The sequence below is a fragment of the Megalobrama amblycephala genome, linkage group LG2 (assembly GCF_018812025.1).
Source record: "Megalobrama amblycephala isolate DHTTF-2021 linkage group LG2, ASM1881202v1, whole genome shotgun sequence".
Taxonomy (NCBI): domain Eukaryota; kingdom Metazoa; phylum Chordata; class Actinopteri; order Cypriniformes; family Xenocyprididae; genus Megalobrama; species Megalobrama amblycephala.
This window is the reverse complement of record NC_063045.1, coordinates 23987803-24007234: the sequence shown is the minus strand read 5'-3', so window position 1 is coordinate 24007234 and position 19432 is coordinate 23987803. Positions and strand designations below refer to the sequence as shown.

At 38.5% G+C, this 19432-nt stretch overlaps 2 protein-coding genes across 2 annotated transcripts; one reads left to right on the top strand and one right to left on the bottom strand.

Annotated features, from left to right (window-relative positions):
* The first annotated feature begins 4936 nt into the window (after positions 1 to 4936).
* rpl32 (ribosomal protein L32) lies at positions 4937 to 7570 on the top strand. The gene is made up of 4 exons (XM_048167292.1): positions 4937 to 5048; positions 5685 to 5785; positions 6775 to 6956; positions 7392 to 7570. The coding sequence occupies exons 2-4, from the start codon at positions 5690 to 5692 to the stop codon at positions 7519 to 7521; spliced, it is 408 nt and encodes a 135-aa protein (XP_048023249.1). The 5' UTR covers positions 4937 to 5048; positions 5685 to 5689; the 3' UTR covers positions 7522 to 7570.
* A 729-nt stretch (positions 7571 to 8299) lies between these two features.
* cand2 (cullin-associated and neddylation-dissociated 2 (putative)) lies at positions 8300 to 19308 on the bottom strand. The gene is given in 16 exon segments (XM_048167273.1): positions 8300 to 8611; positions 11476 to 11583; positions 11727 to 11891; positions 12058 to 12227; positions 12360 to 12455; positions 12620 to 14122; positions 14631 to 14772; positions 14850 to 15136; positions 15352 to 15497; positions 15632 to 15659; positions 15662 to 15736; positions 15938 to 16194; positions 16273 to 16396; positions 16471 to 16625; positions 16703 to 16846; positions 19153 to 19308. Coding segments are annotated over 16 exon segments (3693 nt in total). The 5' UTR covers positions 19221 to 19308; the 3' UTR covers positions 8300 to 8386.
* Between the last annotated feature and the right edge of the window lie 124 nt (positions 19309 to 19432).

Here is a 19432-nt window from a genome sequence, read left to right as displayed (position 1 = left end):
AGGCATACAGAGCCATCTGCTCTCTAATCGCTCTCGCGGTATTTTGATGTCATACACCGATCGGTCTGCGCAGTGCCTCTTCAATCTTGAGCAGTTAAAATGGCAAACAACAAAACTGCAGCATGTTTATCGTGCGGATGCTATATAGCCTAGCATTATAGTTATCTTTATAGTTACTGTTTTTGGTTTGAATGGGCCTTAATATTATATACAAAAATAAAAGTATATGTTAGGGCGCGACTCCAGAGAATTTCCAGAAAATTGTGAACATGACACGTTGATGATGTGGTGAATGTTAGCTCATGGGGCAAACATTTGCTTTTCTTTAAGAGACATGATTGGTCAAAGCAAGGAGCTCTAAAGTAGGCCTACTCAGAACCCCAATCCATCCTGTGAATCACATTCAAATCTTAGTGCATTTTATCAACTAATCAAACCAATTGTGATTGGTCCATCCTGGACAGAGATAAGAAAAGTGACTGATGTAACAACGCATGTTTTACTTTTGTGGCTAATAGAGTAGCCTACCTCAGAGATGACGTGTTTTTGTAGGCCAACCCCGAAGTTAGCGGCGCACAGGTTCCCTCGATCGAAAGCCTATACATTTTTCCCATAGACTTTTGGAAAATCGCAAAATGTGTATGAATACTTATCCACTTTCTTTTATGAGAAATGCTGTCCAAATGTCCTATTTGTCATGATGACGTCTAAAGTCCCCGCCAAAGGAAGTAATCCCTTTTAGCAACTTGTTAGCAACCGCCGTTTTTAAAACACAATAAAGGTTTAAAAAAAATCACAAGTGGGATATAACTGGTGTGTTTTATGTCATAGATCAAAACATGAAAATAGTTAGATGCTTTGTTAACCACAGACCTTATTTCAGGCGATTTAGCAAAAAACCATTCAAAAAACCCATAGACTTTGGGGCGATGAAACCGGAAGTCCTAAAATGCTAACTCGCTTTCGGGTTTTGCCTACAAAAACACGTCATCCCTATTTGTACAATCTCATTTATACATTTTCATACGATCCGCTTATGTTCCACTGACGGTTACTTTAGGGGTGGACCTTCATGCTTGCTTTTTTTTCTCTCTAAAAATCGTGCTTTTCCATACAAATCACAATGATAGCATCCGAAAGCTGAAAAATGCTTCCTCTTCAGAGAAAGGAAACAAGGCATGCCTGAAACCAATGATTGTAAGATACCTTCACCTGATCAGTTTTTGAAGGCAGCAGATGACTCCTTCGCTGCCTTTGATATCCCACAATTCTGTAAGTTCCATTCTGTGACCATTGTGAAAATCATGTTTTTAATGTTGTTTATGTCTATGTGGTGTTTTTAATATGCTTAAAGACAAACCATGCACAAATGAATAAGTCCACACCATTGCTAAATATTTTCTCCTTAAAACTGCAGTGAAAAAAGACAGTCTCAAAAACACGGTTTCAAATCTGTGTTTCTTACGTCACAAACTACCTTGTAACCAATCACATCAATATGCTTGCAGGCTTTAGCATATCATTAACAATCCTGCAAAGTAGGGGAGTCTCAAGAGAAGCCAGGTTATCCTGGAATATCTTCCCGTTGATATGAAAAATTGGGTAGCCTACATTTAGCAATATAGTGGGTGAATTATGTATATGATTGATGTTATGATGAACTATAAGCCTTTCTCCACTAACGTTCAAAGTTGTTCCAAGCGTTTCTAAGGATGCTGATTTTTTGAAGGTAGACTGGCAAACGGGAACATGGTTTGTGTAACATTAGCAACACATTATTAGCTGCTTGATAATGTCAAGCAAAAGGCTAATCATATTAATTACCGCTATGTGTAGAGAGAGGTACGTAAAATGCATTACCATTCTGATACATCGACTTGTAGATGAGCCTGTTTCTGGTTCAAACATATATGGCTAAATTAAACTAGTATTTCCACTTGCCATTGTGCAGTGTTTACTACAGTAAAGTTGAGTGAGTAGGTCAGGTATTCCGCCTGCAACGCTGGCTGCAAAGTCATTGCTTGATAGGGCAGAGAGGCAACAAGTCAGCTGCCTATAGCTTTCAGATGCTGTATGATTTCATATGTGTTTTTTTCCATAAGAATGGTTTGGTAAAATAATTTTTAAAAAGCAGTTAAAAAGAGTTTTTTTATTTTATTTTTTTTATTGCCGAGGTATCACTAAAAATGTCCATGAATAAAACACAAATTCAAATGTACATACTTAAAGGATTAGTCCACTTTTAAATAAACTTTTCCTGATAATTTACTCACCCCCATGTCATCCAAGATGCCCATGTCTTTCTTTCTTCAGTCGAAAAGAAATTAAAGTTTTTGATGAAAACATTCCAGGATTTTTCCATATAGTGGACTTCAATGGGCACCAAACAGTTGAAGGTCAAAATTAGTTTCACTGCAGCTTCAAATTGTTCTACACAATCCCAGACGAGAAATAATGGTCTTATCTAGAGAAACCATCACTCATTTTCTAAAAATAAAAAAATAAAATTTCATACATATTAACCAGAAATGCTCATCTTGAACTAGCTCTTTTCTTCTTCTCTATTAGAATTCCGGCAGTGTAGACACTGCTAAGCATATTACTGCCCTCCACAGGTCAAAGTTTGAACTAATTTTTAAATGCAATATGCTAGTTCAATAGTATATAACAATTAGTTCAAACTTTGACCTGTGGAGGGCAGTAATACACTTAGCAGTGTCTATAGACAAATCCGGCGAAACACGGAAGTAAAGCAGCGCCGCCATTACTGCGTGCCTTGCTGCTAAGGAAGTAGCAGAAGTAGCGTGTTGGTCCCGTAGGCGGCTGTAGCAGATGTTAGCTATATAGTTTTTTTAGTATGTATGCTGTCCAGTGATGCCGGGCAGAGTGTGTTGTGTGGTTGGTTGTTTTAACAACAGCACAAAACTACAGGCCTGGAATAAAACCGTTTGTGTAATCCATGAAGCTTTGTTGCACAATGACTGCCCATGTTTACGGCCATACGGATTGCACAGAGTTCCTGGTCGAACGGAGGACCAAGATGTGCGTCAAAAGTGGATGAAACACATAACCGAGGTGGCTCATCGCATGCCAGATGATTAATAAAATAATCTTGAATACCTGTAAGAACATGTATTTTATTGCTACTACTGGTCGTGGCTAAGGCCATCCTTAAAAATATTTTGGTTTGCCGTAACAGCCAAAAAAATAAAAAATGGTCGGTAGGTTGTAAAAAATGTAAAAAAAAAAAAATTTTATTGCATCACATTAAGTGTATTGTGATTGTCAAAACATTTTAGTAACTAAGCTGAATTTTATTAGGTTTAGTGACATGTTACAATGTTTACATGGTAGGCTACAATTTCTGGTAAGCTACACTTTTTTATTATTTTTATTCAATTATTATTATTTAATTATTATTGTGATTTGATTTAATATTGACTCATTTGGATAAATATTAGGTAGGCTATAATTTTTCTCAAGAAAAAAACAACTCACCTAACTTAATGCTGTAAACATACAGAGAGCCCTATCAGCTGGCAGTATTATTTAAAAATAACAATTTAAATATAATGCATTTTTTATTATAATAACAACTTTATTTAATGATATAAGTAAAAATATAATAAAGATGTAATACAGTACACATATCAGCCAAAACAGGTTCTGTGTGAGGGGCTGTAGCTGACAGCGTTCGGTCATTTCTGAGAGATTTACCTCAGACGAAGGTAAGTGTGAATACATAAATCCATTTTGAAAAACATGTTTACAAGAACATAACATTATACGTCGTTTGATGTTGTAATATTTTTTAATCTGTATTTCTAGCATGTCACATTTACAAGCACCAAACGGTATTTATTGTTTGAATTTCGTAATAAAATTGACAGAATCTGAGAGCTGAGATTTTTTTCTATCATAAGTAACCTGCTCTGTCTAGTCTGTCGGTCTCTGTGTCCTCTTTACTTCGCGATTTTTCTGTGTGAGAAAATGGATGTGTGGCGTGAGAGCGTGTGAAAAGCGTCAATTGCATGTGTCTCACATTTTATTGCATTTGTATTAACGTTAGCTGTTTGAAGAGTAAAAAAAATCCGTGGGTCTTAACGCAATTACAATCGGCAAGTCGGTCGGACTAAAAGGGGAAAAAATAATTAATTGGGTCGGTCCTAAATTGACAGGGTCGGTCGGGTTATGGCAAACAAGAATATTTTTAAGGATGGCCTAATAATTATTTAAAACTTGAAGCTTGTGAACATATTAGCAACACAGCTAGTAATGACAGCGTTCGGTTTTATTGTTGTCATCAATTAATACACTTCTTAATTACATTACATTACATTTTTACATTATTACATTATGTTGTCAATAAATTACCTTTATCGGTAAGTTTTGGCCACTGCCTGACATCATCTAACCATGTTCCCTTTCACCAGACATTTTCTTTAATGAGCAGGATGCGCTTTAATTGAAATGTCATTAGAGGGCACCGGCAAGTGTCACACCGTCACACTTCGCAGGCACGCAGTAATGGCGGCAGGCAAGATGGCGGCGCCCATAGAGTTCGCGGCGGATTTGTGTATAGTACAGATAACTAGGAATAAAAAGCACCAATTGTAAAAAAAAAAAAAAAAAAAAAAAAAAAAAAAGGGGGAGGGTAATAATAAAAATATTAAAAAGATTTAAGGAAGTGCAGTTTGTCTATATCCTTTTTGGGGAGGGTAATAATAAAAATATTAAAAAGATTTAAGGAAGTGCGGTTTGTCTATATCCTTTTTTTTTTAAACAAAGGCTTGAAAAATGTTTTATTTGGTAAAAACTATGAAATAATTTGAAACAACTTTTCCCCAGCTGTATTACTTATATACCTAAAACCACAGACTGTAAAACTTTTTCCATGCAACAGTTTGACAACACCCCAGCTAATGTTGTTGTGCACGGCCACATTTCAGAGCAGGAGTGACTTCCGCTGCCTGATATTATTTCCAGGCCGTCACTGCGTCACTTCCTCCTCTTCTTCAGGACTGTCTTCGGTATAGGCAGGCCGAACGGTGAGCGGATTCAAATCTAAATTCATCCTTTTACATTCTGAAGAAAATAAACATTTGGCAGTCCATGGTGTTGTATTATTGTTCACTGAACTTAAATGGGCTGATATTGCAGCTCATGCAGCGATGGAATACCCGATATTTATATGAATTATCACACGGGGTCTGTACATGGCGGCCATTGGTGTGATCTGTATGAAACACTGAAGTCGCAAAACATAATGAATGTGCTCTGCTCGCTTTAACATTACAACAGAGTCCCTTATACTTCAAAATGGACGACTTAGACTCTCGCGCTTAATACAGCATCATGTTATGTTTAGTACTTGTGCTAGTTCAATGTGTTGTGCATGTTGTATCGTGGTCGCCGTTTAGGGCATAGTTTAGATATCTGCCATAGTTTTAAACGATAAAGAGTTTTGTTAAACTTGTATTTTATAGCGTGCTGTAACTTGTTTTTTGTTGACAGAGACAAAAGACGGTTTAATAACATTGCTAAAGTACATGCATGTCAACATAGATTGCCATAGTCATTTTTCATCACGAATGATTTGTTAGTTTTGTAAGTGTATTTTTGTATTGTATTCCCTGTGCTTTGAAACTCATTGTCTAATTAATTTTTGCTTGTACATTACGTAGGCATCATGGCAGCCCTCAGACCCCTCACCAAACCTAATATTGTCAAGAAAAGGACCAAGAAGTTCATCAGACATCAGTCGGACCGCTATGTCAAGATCAGGGTAGGCAATCTGTCGTTACCGCTGTTTCATTGCTACTTTAAGCACTACAGTACTTGATCAGCTTTTTTAGAATGCAGTGTATATTTATGTAACTTGTATTGCATAATTGCTGGACCCTTTCAGCAAGATCTCATTTGAGCATGAGCAGTAGCTTTTATGCAGAAAATGTTTTTCAAATGCAATAGCTGTCCGAAACGCATTCAAGATGAACTTGAAGGTTAGTTAATCAAAAATGAAATTTGTCATTACTCACCCTCATGTTTTTCCAAACCTGTAAAATTTTTCATCTTCAGAACACCGAAGGTCTTTTTGATGAAATCTGAGAGATTTCTATTTCTCCGTAACTGACAATTTGAGGCTTCAAAGTTCATAAAGATATCGTAAAACTAATCAATATGACTTGAGTGGTTTAGTCCAAATGTTTTGAAGAGACACGATCGCTTTATATGATGAAAATACTTAAGTTTATATTCACAAACATTGATCAGCAAACATAAACAAAAGCTCATTGGACCTGCTTCATGCACGAGAACAAACCTCTTGTAGAAGCGCAAACGTGCAGCATTTCATGAGAACGAACCTCATTGGTTCTCGGACTCGTCAAGCAAACATGCTTGAGCTTCTGTTTACCACAACTAATGTGTGTATGAATAAAAGCCTAAATGTTCATCATATAAAGCGATCAAGTCTCTTCAGAAAATTTGGACTAAATCGCTCCATTCATATGGATTAGTTTTATGATCTCATTATGAACTTTTTGAAGTGTCAGTTGCGCAAGTTGTCTACAGAGGGACAGAAAGCTCTCAGATTTCATTTGTGTTCCGAAGATGAACGAAAGTCTTGCGGGTTTGAAACGACATGAGGGTAATTAATGACAGAATTTTCATTTTTGGGTGAACTAACCCTTTTAGTATTTTGATATAGTAGACAATTCAATTAATTAAGTTTTCTATAACATTCATGAACTAATATAAATAAACTCTCTGTAGAAAAACTGGAGGAAGCCCAGAGGTATTGACAACAGAGTGCGCAGGCGCTTCAAGGGTCAGATGTTGATGCCCAACATTGGTTATGGAAGTAACAAGAAGACCAAACACATGCTGCCCTCTGGATTCAAGAAGTTCCTGGTCCACAATGTCAAGGAACTTGAAGTCCTCATGATGAGCAACAAGTAAGAGCAAAAATATTTTTAGATTGCCACTTTTATACACAATGTGAATTTGCTTAGATTTATCATGTGTAAATCCTTTATAATTTATTGTGGTCTGATAATATGTAACATAGTTTTCATTTGTTTAAAAAGCTCTCTGTCTCTCTGTGATCATACCTGCTGAATTGTCCATATTCATCCCAGGTGTTGAATTCAGAGAAATAGCATGGCGGAGGAAATACCCATTCTACCTCTAGCTCTTGCCATAGCCAGCAGGTGGAAGATAATCTGCAACAAGTGACTAGCGCTTGTATTTGTGCCTCTTCGAAGTATAGCTAGTTTGTGTACAAGTGTAACTTGAATGTGTCTTTTTCTGTTGGGGGTGGCAATGTTGCATTCTCATTGTTTTTAAAATGGGAATTTGTGATAACCTTAATGTTTTTTCTTTCTCTGTAGGACTCATTGTGCTGAAATTGCCCACAATGTGTCCTCAAAGAACAGGAAGCTGATTGTGGAGAGGGCCGCACAGTTGGCCATTAAGGTCACAAACCCCAACGCCAGACTCCGCAGCGAGGAGAACGAATAATCTGGTTATCTTGTTGTCTTTTCAATAAAGTGAAAAATATAAAACCACACCTTGTGTGTTCCGTCTCATTTCTTCTTGTTTAGAAGATGTGCTGCGTCCCAGTTTACCTACTTTATACTATGCTTTTAAAGTATTTACTGTTTTTGTGAGGAAAAAGTACATACTTTTGTGTGTAGCGGAGGGGTATGTAAGCTTTGGGACATACACTACTTGTCATAATTGCGTCTTTAACAGACCACACAGTTTAAACTGCCGTCAATCATCTTGTCAGTTAAAATCCTCCACATTCAATTCAATTTCCTACCTTTTCGGGGAGAAATGTAGCAGCACGTTGATCTGCCAGTCGTGGGTCTTTCATGCGGAGACTCTCATGTGTTTGCATAATGATGCATTTAAAAGTTCATGACCAAACATCTTTATAAAAGTTCACAATGCTGTTGCAGATGGAATATCTGTTTATAACATTGAATATCTTTTCGGCAGGTTAGATAATTAATCGCTCAAACCTCTACTTAACTGTTGGGCTCACACATATGCCATATTTGTAGTTTTTAATTTTTTTTAGCCTTTTATTTGTGTTTGTAGTTAAAATTGAATCCTTGTCCAATGTGCAATATCAGCTGTTGGTGTGTATGGATCTGCACTTGGTCTACTTTTTCTGGTTAGAATCTATCTGGATATCTTTAGAATACTCATTTCAACATAGTATGATTTAGGATGAGCAAATTTTAATTTTGAATCCTATTTAGGATGGATATTGATTTTGTAGAAAATTAGCTTCAAGCTGCAAAAGTGTTTATTTTCACAACAAAACTGTAGTCCATTGCAGGTTGTGTAACCACAAACGATAACACCGAGCCGAGTCCTAACTAGTGTCCATCGATTCCACAGCCCCTGTTAAGGGGTCTCCTTGAAGGCTCTCGAAGATGGTGGCCATCTCTGCATTGCTTCTGATTTGGTTGGCAAAGTCTGCCATTGCAGGGCTCTTTTCCACCTCGCTGATGGACAGCAGGGCAGCGACAGCACGCATGGCAGAGCGCCTCAGCTCTTCCTGTTTCTCAAACTCTTGCTTCACTGAACCAGCTTTTACCTTAATAAAGAAAGATATAAAATAAAAATATCTACATTAAAAAATAGACAATTGTTTACTGAGAAGCAGTGCTGGGTAGTAACTAATTACATGTACCCTGGATTACATAATCAGATTCTGAAAATGAAGTACTTGTTGTTGGATAGTACATTTTAAAATACAGTTTTATTTTGCATGATTACATGTTGTTCTCACAATGGCAATAATTAATTCATTGATTCACCCTACTACTTCCTTTATATCTTTTAAATTTTCCTTTCTATAAAAGTCTGCTGCTTGTATATGTTCAGAAGGTCTTCCAGGTTTGTGGAATTGCACACACAGACCAGCCACTAGTCATGTAACTATCACTGAAAACAGACCCACAGAATTTCATCACTGGATTTACAGAAATTATTTCAGTTTTCAAAAGTGTTTTCTCAACACTGCGTATCTAATCAACTCCCTGGGAAACACATTAATTATTATTTGAATTATCATTAAAGGTGCTAAAGAGGATGTTTTGTTTTATACATTTTTGCAATATTACTTGAAACTGTCTTTACTAACTGATAAAAGACTATTTATTAGGTGCACTGAAAGGAATAATATTAATATACATCATCTGTGCACGAGGTAGGGCCTTAAAAACATCAGCTAATCATTTATGTGATCATCGCGTAAACGACTGGCCCTCTGGCTTGTCAATCGCTGGTATTACGTTCCTTGTGAAAGACGTGCGTGGATTGGCCCTCTGGCTTGTCAATCACTGCCATGACGTTCCTTGTGCGAGACGTGCGCGGCTGCGCGCTCCAGTAACTTTCCACACTCTACAGGCGCCGCATGCAATGTTTTTGTCAGGAGACAGGAGTAACAACTGCAGATTATGAGTTACCTGCGGTGAGTCCGATATTCAGTTGTTAAGTCTGACGTCACGCGGCAGCGCTTCCGGGTCCTAACGCTCTATCTCATACCACAAGAAAACAACAAATGGTGCTAATATACACACACGATGTGGTGTAATACTACAAAAAAAATATAATCATAACCTTTATCTCCATACCAAAATTCCAGATGGCCAGACAATGATTCATCTTTTATAAATCGTTAAAATATTAATGTCTGTAATGCTGTGAGCACGGAGACTGTTGTGTAGACTGTAAGTATTTAAAATGTTGAACTTTTTAAAATGATTGATGTTTAATATGAATAAATAGCGCTCATAAACGGCCGTCGATGGCATTCTCAAGTGAAATGAGTCGAGGCTTGGACCCGGAAACGGCGTTCCTTACGTCATGACTTAACAAGCGGATAATGAATCCACTAACACAACACAGCGAATGCCGGTGGTAATCAAACACTCGTGTTCCAATACTCCTGCACGAGATTTGAGAGGCGTTCCCTCGAAATGAGCTGTGAAGGAGCGGGGTTGTTCTTACACATGCGCTCATTTCAAAAACTCACTAACAGTCTTTGGTTTCTCAGTAGATGAAAAGATCCTCTTTAGCACCTTTAAGTGAGTCATTTAACCTCGTATTACTGTCTTTCCCCCCTTCCATGTAAAGTGCTTTGAGGTCAGAGAAAAGTGATATATACTGTAAATGTAACGAATTATTATTAATTTTTGTCTTTTAAACACATTAAAATGTACAATTTCAGAGCATTTCTTATTGGCATGCAATGCAGGGATTCCCCAACTTTTTTGTCAGCTGAACCTTTTTTGACCTAATATATTTACTTGAAGTAAGCCTTTAGATTTTAAGTTAATAAGTTAGGTCAATAATAAAATTAAGTCAATAAAAATAAATAGTTTATGGTTCTCTGGTCATGGTCACATGACATGCAGGTGAAAAAAGAAGTTTTGATTGTTTTTATTTTAAAATTATTTTAATTTTAAATATTTATGATTTAATTAATAGCTTTTTATTAAGCTCATGATCCCCTGCAGTTATATCAGTCTGGGAAGCCCTGACATAATGTAATATTTAAAGGAACAATAAGTGATTTCTGAGAAATGCTTGAAATATTTGAAATCACCAAAACAAACACGCCCCTACCCAAAAGATAGCCGAATTACACTTTTAAACATGATTATTGGGTTTCAGCTTAGCCAAATATCTAATGATTCAAATGTAAAAGTTTTTAAATCAGTTCAAATGTTGACATATCTTACTAAGATGCAATTATATATAGTTTATACTCATTATTATATAAAGAAATGGACCATGGTAAACATATTTAGACAGTTTGTGAACCCTGTTTTGTTTTCAGGCAGTTTAATATAACTTTCAAAAAAGTCCAGTACAAACGTTACTGCCACTCATCAACGTCAGCTGTCACAGTTGCTAGTTGACAAAAACAATCGTTTGTAGGCTAGCATGTCCCATTTAACAATGCTCATTCCAACTTTCGTGGCCTTTGAAGTCAGCGTCCTTAGAAGGATGCAGATAAGGGAGATATATCCCTTACTGGTGATTGGCTACGAGTGTGTTTTGGTGCTCGGTCTGATCCACTTTCAACAGCGTTTCTCAGAAATCACTTACTGCAACTTTAATGCACTATGTGTTGTTGATGACAAAGAAGTAACATATTATGTTCCTCTTTGTATTTTTATATCAATATGATGAATGAGTTAGGTCAAAAGTAATCTAAAAATAATCAAAAAGTAGCCAGATTATATTACCATTATATTACCTTAAATGTGAAATGTAATGGAACAAAAATAATAAACCATATAACAAAAATAAAACAATGCAAATATTACAAACTGTGACTTTCTGTGCAGGTGTGTGTGCGTTTGAATGAGAGATAGCAGGAGAAACAGAGTGTGTACTTTCATGACATAATAAAACGTATTCCGTAACCGCTGACATATTAAGTCTTACCTTTGTAGAGCAAGTAGCTTTCAGTGGTTCCACTAATCTGTCCAGCCTTTGTACCACAGCAGCTGGACACAGTTTAGAAACTCTGGCGAGCATAATGAAGGTCAGCATCTGAAAAAAAAAACAGAAACATGAGCATCTTAAAGGGAATGAATGGTGAAAATATGCTTGCTTTAATCCTATGTAATGTATTGGACAATGTAAAATAATAATGCAATTGCATCCGATCCTTACCTCCCCGAAAATACACTTACTTTAATGTCATAGTGGTCTTTCAGGCCTTCCTCAACGTGATTCAGAAACTCAAAGATATCCAAACAGTCCAGGCAGCTGTCCAACAGAGTGTACATGCATTCATACGCCGCCTTACGGACATCCAACCCATCATCTACTGTGTGCTTGAAGGGGCCCATCTCTACCTGAGGTGTGATTTAACATGCCATAATTTGGTAAGATCTACAATTAAATTTCAAAAAGAATTTGAATTTCTTTTTCAGGGATTGTGTACAAGTATTTACAATATTTCACACATCACATTGTTTTATATGGCAGGTTTCATGTACTTTTAATGTTCATAATTTGTACCTCTCGAACAAGGTCTTTTCTGATCTGGGTCTCATTGTATAGATGTGGGAGAAGTGATGTCAGAAGTCCACGGATCAGGGAAGGTTTGTTGTGGGCAGCTGAATTAAACATGACTAAAGCCACTCTCCGAACATTGAGGTCAGGGTCCTGGAGTGTTTTCAGGAAGTCACCTAATAGCAGAATTACCAACTAGGCCATTAGTTCAAGGGTTTAAGACAGTATCTCTCATGAATTCACCAAAAAATTATATATATCATTTACATTTATTATCCACAGAAAAGTACAAAGTATACGCAATTTACCAATGCATCCTTTGAGGAGTGAGTCTATAGGCATAGGGTGGTCTACGATAGTGAACTTCACTGCAGTTACAACCGTACTGCGGGAAAGAGGAGACCCTGGAAGAACAATAAATATTTGCTTGCTTATTGTTTATATTTGTGCAGCCTACTCATGTATTTCAAACACTTCACTTGATTTAAACCCCATTTTAAAACTATACGTTTGCAACAAATCCATTTTCTACTGAGTAAAGTCAAGGTAATGTTTCATCTCATATTACCTGAGGACAGCTGTTTCTTTAGCCTTGGTAGAAGTTCAGATGGACTGACCAATGTGAGTTTCCCTAAACATTCAGCTACAATATTGCGAGTGCCCTCCTCTGCGCATTCACAGTGCTTGAATAGCAGAGCCCAGATGTTCTCCACATGAGGCTTGAGACTTTCGGCTGACAGAGCAGTGATCATTTCCTTGAGGGAGTGCAGAAGCAAGTACTGTCTCTTTGGTTGGCTGCCGATCTCCTTGAGCATGAATGGCAGATACTCCCCCAAGTTTCCAACACAAATGTTTCCCAGGGCGAAAGATGCGGCAGACTTAACTTCCTCGTTCAGAGAACTGAAGGCTTCCATCATGACTCCCTTCAGTTCCTTGTGCCCTTCGAAGTTCATAAACCGTCCAATTTCCCCAAGACACAACAACGAGAGAATCCTCACCGACTCGGATGATTTGGGGTTCTTTACATCCTGGATAAGGTTGGTAACCACTGCAGAAGCTTCTTTGGGACAGGCCGTCGACAACGCTGCTACACATTTGGCCACGGAGTAGTAGGACTGTTTATGCACGGACATGGAGTCAGACGACTTTGAATCGTAGAAAGGCCCTCTCAAGGCTTTCAGAAGGTCACTGTAACCCATGTTGTTGGCTTTTGTTGCTACAAGAACCTGGAAGAACTCAAGTATTGAATTTAGAGCACCTCCTTGTAGCAGTGGAGAATGGACTAAGTTAAGCACTTCAGGTAAGATCGTCCCCCCAATTTTGCTCAGAGAGGACGGGCAAACTTTGGCCATACACGTGATCAGCGTTATAGCTAACTGTGAGATATGCATATCACTTTCTTGAATCAAAGCAGGTACCTCACACAGTATGGACTCTATCATTGGGGGCTTGAAGCTGTCGCTATATTTTGTGACCATCACATTCAAGGCTGTTATCGTGTTCAGCTTAAGAGCCCGCTGGTTTTTCCGCAAGAAAGATCCAAGCATTGGTATCCCCTCTGTTAAAATGGGTCTTAGGTCAATTTTAAGTGGCGAGGAAGCGACAAGAGTCAAAGTCTTCACTGCAATAAGCCTGGTGATTTCATTTTTAAGCCTTTCCAGAAATATCTGCAAGGTGGGCTGCAGGTCAGCACCAAGCTGGTCACCCAAATGACTCAAAATGTGGCCCATGCAGTAAATGGCTTTTTCTTTCACTTCTTGGTCTATGTCAGCTGCCTTCAACCTCTTCGAGGTACAAGCAAACACGTTCTTTATGTAAGGCTTGGCGTCAAAAGTGATGGGCTTGTCCAGCGGCCGCATGAGCTTGACAATCTGTTGGGTGACTTGGAGGGCCTCAGATGTGATTTTATAAAATGGGTCTTCGACACATTGGATCACCGGTGGTAAGATGACATTAATGTGTGGGTGGAAGATCTCTGGGTTATGGCTACTCAAGAGAACATTGAGGAAAGAAAGGGCGTCAATCTTCATATTTGAAGAGGTCGACTTGTCTGTCAAGGAGAAAATAATACCTAAAGAGAGAGAAAATCTGAAATGAATGTATACACTGAAAATAATATGCTACAAAACTGGTTAAAGAGATTAATTGGACGCAAAAGTGCCAAAGGCAAGTTGATAGTTAAAGTATCAGGGATTAATTTATTACAACTCTGTTATATGAGACTATATTGATTAAGTGATTAAACTCTGCCAAGAAAAGACAAGAATTGACTAATATAATACATTATACACCAGGTGTGACCATTTTCGCATTACATTTTGTCATGCTGCAACCGCTTGAGGCTATCTATGATGGAAATGTCAAAGCAAACTTTCCAAATTAATTGTCCTTCTTGTCAGAAGTAGTGCAAGCTTGTGGAGTATGCCAGAAGTTGCACGGGGCATCAGTTTACTGTCTGCAACTCGTCACCCTAAATACTTAAGTGGTTATATTGGGTTCTAAACGTTTTTGATGTGTCGCACCGATCATGTACAGTGTAAACAGGGTGTTAGCATAGCATTTCATTCTTTTAATCTGACCTGGAATGAGGACTGGTATGTGCTCTCCTAGTTGACTGGGCAGTACATTGGCCATCTCTGTCAAGAGATTGAAGCAACCTTGCCTACTTCTCATGCTTTTCTCCTTTAGCTGTCGGTGTAAGGCTTTTACTATCGTCGGTACCTGTGAAAGCAGGTGAGAGCTATTTTTAGGAGATATGCACCATGGAGTTTGGGTCAATAACCTGCAGACAACTATACCTGTTTCTTCAAGAGAGAGACAGTTGGCTCCTCTTTAGCTTCCGTGTCCAGAGTGGCACCATGAGGGTGTCTGGTCTGTCTGAGCAAAGCCACAAAGGCTGAGAAAATGTCAGTCTTAACATTCTCCTCACGTTCTTTGAATCGGGACACCAACACTGGGCCTACAGATCCATAGAGCTCCACCAGCAGATCCCTGCGGCTGCTGATTATCGCCTCCAGACATTTCACAGAGGAACGCCGCACCTTCCAGCTCATGTCCTCATCATCACTGTATTCATCATCAGACTCTATAGATTACAAGTGCGTTGACTGTGAAAATCACACTCAGAGTGGGCAGAACTACATCCGCCATCTGCCTAATCTCATACATAGCTAGAGAAACCTGACTTTTTATGTACCATTTGTAATAATTTGTAATTCTTTCCATAAAGATAATATTGATGTGTGCTTAAAGATGGAATTATAACTTCTAAAATTGCACAGTGATGGTCAAATTAATCACCCTGATCTTCATCCTCTCTTTCCTCAATGTCCATACTGTCATCCTGGTCATCATCAGCATCATAGTTGTAATTGGGGTCATAGGTTATGTACTTCAAACACAACTTGATAATTGTTGGGAGGTGAGGGGACATTTCCTTTGGACATCTGTCAAAAAAACAGGAAAGAATTTCTGAATTAATATCTGACATACAAGTACACACAGAGAGAGAAAGCATTGTTTCATGATGAAAAAGTAGAATTTTTAAGTTATAAACCAAATAATATAGATGTAGTTTTACCTGCTAAAAAAAGCTTCAAAAGCTTGAAGCAGAACTCGCGTAGCTCATCATCTTCCACGTTACAAAACTTCACCACCATGGGCACAATCTTCTCCAGGTGTTCACCTTCATATCATAAGACTCAATATTAATACAGCAACAATACCATATTCAAAATCTCCAAAAGATGAAGATTTTACTATGTTTTAACTTGTTGATTTTAGCTTTGCTAGTCTCTTCAGCTCCCTCTGCTGGTCACACTGTAATACTACATGCCCTCAACATTGACGGACAGAATTCTAGCAATAATATAAAATCAGCTCTCACCAATTCTGTGTCCTCCTCGTCTGCTGACTGTGGCCAAGCACTGGATGAAAGTGCGGACATTGGCTGTGGGCGGTCCGCGGGACAGCTCGCCCATGAGGTGTTCGGTGAGCTGAGTGAACAGAGTGGGACTACAACTTGGCACTAGGTGACCCAGCGCTATAATAGAGCGTTTCCTTACAGCCATACGAGGACTCATGAGCTGGGCGAGGAGACTGGTCAGAATCGACTGATGGAAGCTCACCAGAGCAGTGCTCAACCTGTCAAATAATGCGATCAGACTGCTGGGTGAATGTTGATAAACACTTTTCATGCAAGTACAAGACATTTTGACCAACCTGCCCAACATGTCGGAGAGAATATCCAAAGCCTCCAGTTGAATGGACACGTCGTCTTGCATTCCCAATGCTCCAATCAGCTGGGACGTGATCTTCCTACAGACGTTGACTGTGAGGCTCAAACCTTGAATACAATACAACAACTATTACCAAAAAGATCCTGAAAAGTCAGAAATCTCTATTATATCGCCATGTTACCAGCAGATGAAGGTGGCAGTTCAGCTATGACGGTCTTCAGGCCCATGCTGGAAATGTCCCTCAGCTGCTCTTTGTTGGACACCATGTTGGAACAGAGAGTGTCCACCATCGTCTCCACCTGACACTCCTTCACTTTTCCCACAAGAGGACCAAGACTACACAAACCAGAAATAGTCATAATCACAAACCATATATTGTTCATGTTTGGAAGAAAATCTGAGTGAGAAAATACCATTTGACGGCCAGATTCTGCACTTCTCCGTTTTTGTCTTCCAGAAGTTTGAGCAGCATGGTCACGACTTTCCTCTCGCTCTCCTCGTCCAGTTTGATCGAGTCCTTCTGGAGCTCCATCATCAGGTCATTGGCGGCCATAAACCTTTCATTAGTTTCAACATAGTGCTCATCAGTTTTGATGTACTTCACAACCACATGACTCAAATCGCAACATGCCCAAATAGCAGGGTACATGTCCAAAACAGGTGGAATTACCATGGTAAATACTAGTGAAATAGTAGTACTTAATTAGCAAAAAAATTGTTTGGCATGGAGACCCATTTCTACCACAAAAATATCAAGCTTTGGCAAATAATATTATGAGATGAAAAGTCGAAATTATGATATAAAAAGTTGAAATATGATGCAAAGTCAAAATTATAGTTATGACATTAAAAAGTCAAAATTATGACAGTCATAATTTCTCTAGATTCAGTGGAGAGGATGTGCTTCGGGTCTTCGGATCAGTGTACTTCAGATCAGTGAAGAGGATGTGCATTGGGTCTTCAGGAAACAGAAGACAAGGAAAGCACCAGATCCAGACGGTGTCTCACCAGCCTGTCTAAAAACCTGTGCTCTCCAGCTGGCCTCCATCTTCTCACAGATCTTCAACAGATCACTGGAGCTGTGAGAAGTCCCTTCCTGCTTCAAATGCTCCACCATCATCCCCTCCCCACCCCTCTCATTTGAAAGACTGGTGCTGTCCTACCTAAAGGACATCACAGGACCCCTGCTGGACCCCCTGCAGTTTGAGGAGCCTGTTTGTGGACTTCAGCTCAGCCTTCAACACCATCATCCCAGCACTCCTCCAGAGTAAGTTAACCCAGCTCTCTGTTCCTAGCTCTATCTGTCAGTGGATCACCAGCTTCCTGACAGACAGGCAACAGCTAGTGAAAATGGGGAAATTTACATCAAACACCTACACAATCTCCCCACAGGGATGTGTGCTCTCCCCACTGCTCTTCTCCCTGTACACCAACGATTGCACTGTCAAGCTCCTCAAGTTTGCAGATGACACCACAGTCATCTGCCTTATCCACAACGGTGATGAGTCTGCATACAGACAAGAGGTTGAGCAGCTGGCTGTCTGGTGCAGTCATAGCACCCTGGAGCTTAACAAGCTCAAAGCAGCGGAGAAGACTGTGGACTTCAGGAGAGCCCACCACTCTCTCCCCACTCACCATCATGAACAGCGCTGTGGCAGCAGTGTCATTCAGAGTCGTTCTGGTTCCTGGGCACCACCATCTCTCAAGACTTGATGTAGGATAATCATATTTGCTCTATTGCAAAAATGGCCCAGCAGTACTTCCTCCGTCAGCTGAAGAAGTTTAACCTGCCACAGGAGCTGCTGAAGCAGTTCTACTCTGCAGTCACTCAGTCTGTCCTCTGCACTTCCTTAACTGTCTAGCAATACCACTCATAACCAACCTCTTTTCTTCCATTCCCTGTAAAATTACACTCTGCTGTATACAGCACACCTGTACAATCAAATTTGTCTATTTTTGTTTATGTATTACACTGTATGTACATATGTGTATCTTATTCAAATATCTTTATTCTTTATTTTTCTATCTGTGTACTGTTGTTGTCTCTGTGTACTGGAAGCTTCTTCTTTCACCAAAACAAATTCCTTTCTTGTGCAAACATACTTGGCAATAAAGCTCTTTCTGATTCTGATTCTTTTATGTCATCATTTTGATTTTTCATCTCATAATTATGACTCAGTCATAGTTATGGGTAAATATGTTTAAATTTGGACTTTTTATTCCATATTATTATTTAGTATGTCATCATTTCAACTTTATTTCATAATATCAAAGTCATAAGAATGACTTAGTATATCATAATTTAGACTTTTGATGTCATAATTTCAATTTAGTATCATAAGAATGACTTAGTATGTCATAATTTAGACTTTTTATGTGATAATTTCAACTTAGTATGACTTAGTATTTTGACTTTTATGTAGTAATTATGATTTAGTATGTCATAATTTAGACTTTTTGTCATTAAGAAATGCTGGAAATGGGCTTCCATAATTTGGGAACAGCATATTAGAAACTGAATTCTGTAAGAATCATGACAGTAATCATTAATGGTGATTAAGTTAATATTTCCATTTAGTCACCAAAATACAAATAAAATATAATATATAGTCTACATATAGTCTAGGCCTAATTTAAAATGTCACGCAAACAAGTTGTCCACAAAAGTTTTCATTTACAAAGAAGCCAATCAATGTTTATTTCAGTTTACTATTTCAAAGCGTTAAAGTGTTAATATAAATCTGAAAATGATTATTTAAGCGACATGAAAACGGCAGGCCGTTGCTTTGCTTTGTCATTGGTCTATTTTTGTAAACATTAATCATGAGTCTAAAACATGCGTCTATAACACACACTGTCTTACCTAAAGTCTTTGTCAGTTGATGTCATTTTTTCCAATAGATTGGAAATGTAAAAGGTGACATTCGACATCTTGACTTTTTAAAGTACTGCACTGAACGGCGAAGTAAAAATTAATACAGAAAGTTGAGCTTGATGAAGATCATAGCGCCTGGCTGGACACTGGACAGACTGGGACATATGACACTTTCGGACAGTTATAAATAGAGATGGGTGATATTAATTTAACTCGCTTTGTCGCCTTCTGCTGCAATCAATGTGAACTGCAGGACAGGGACGGAAGA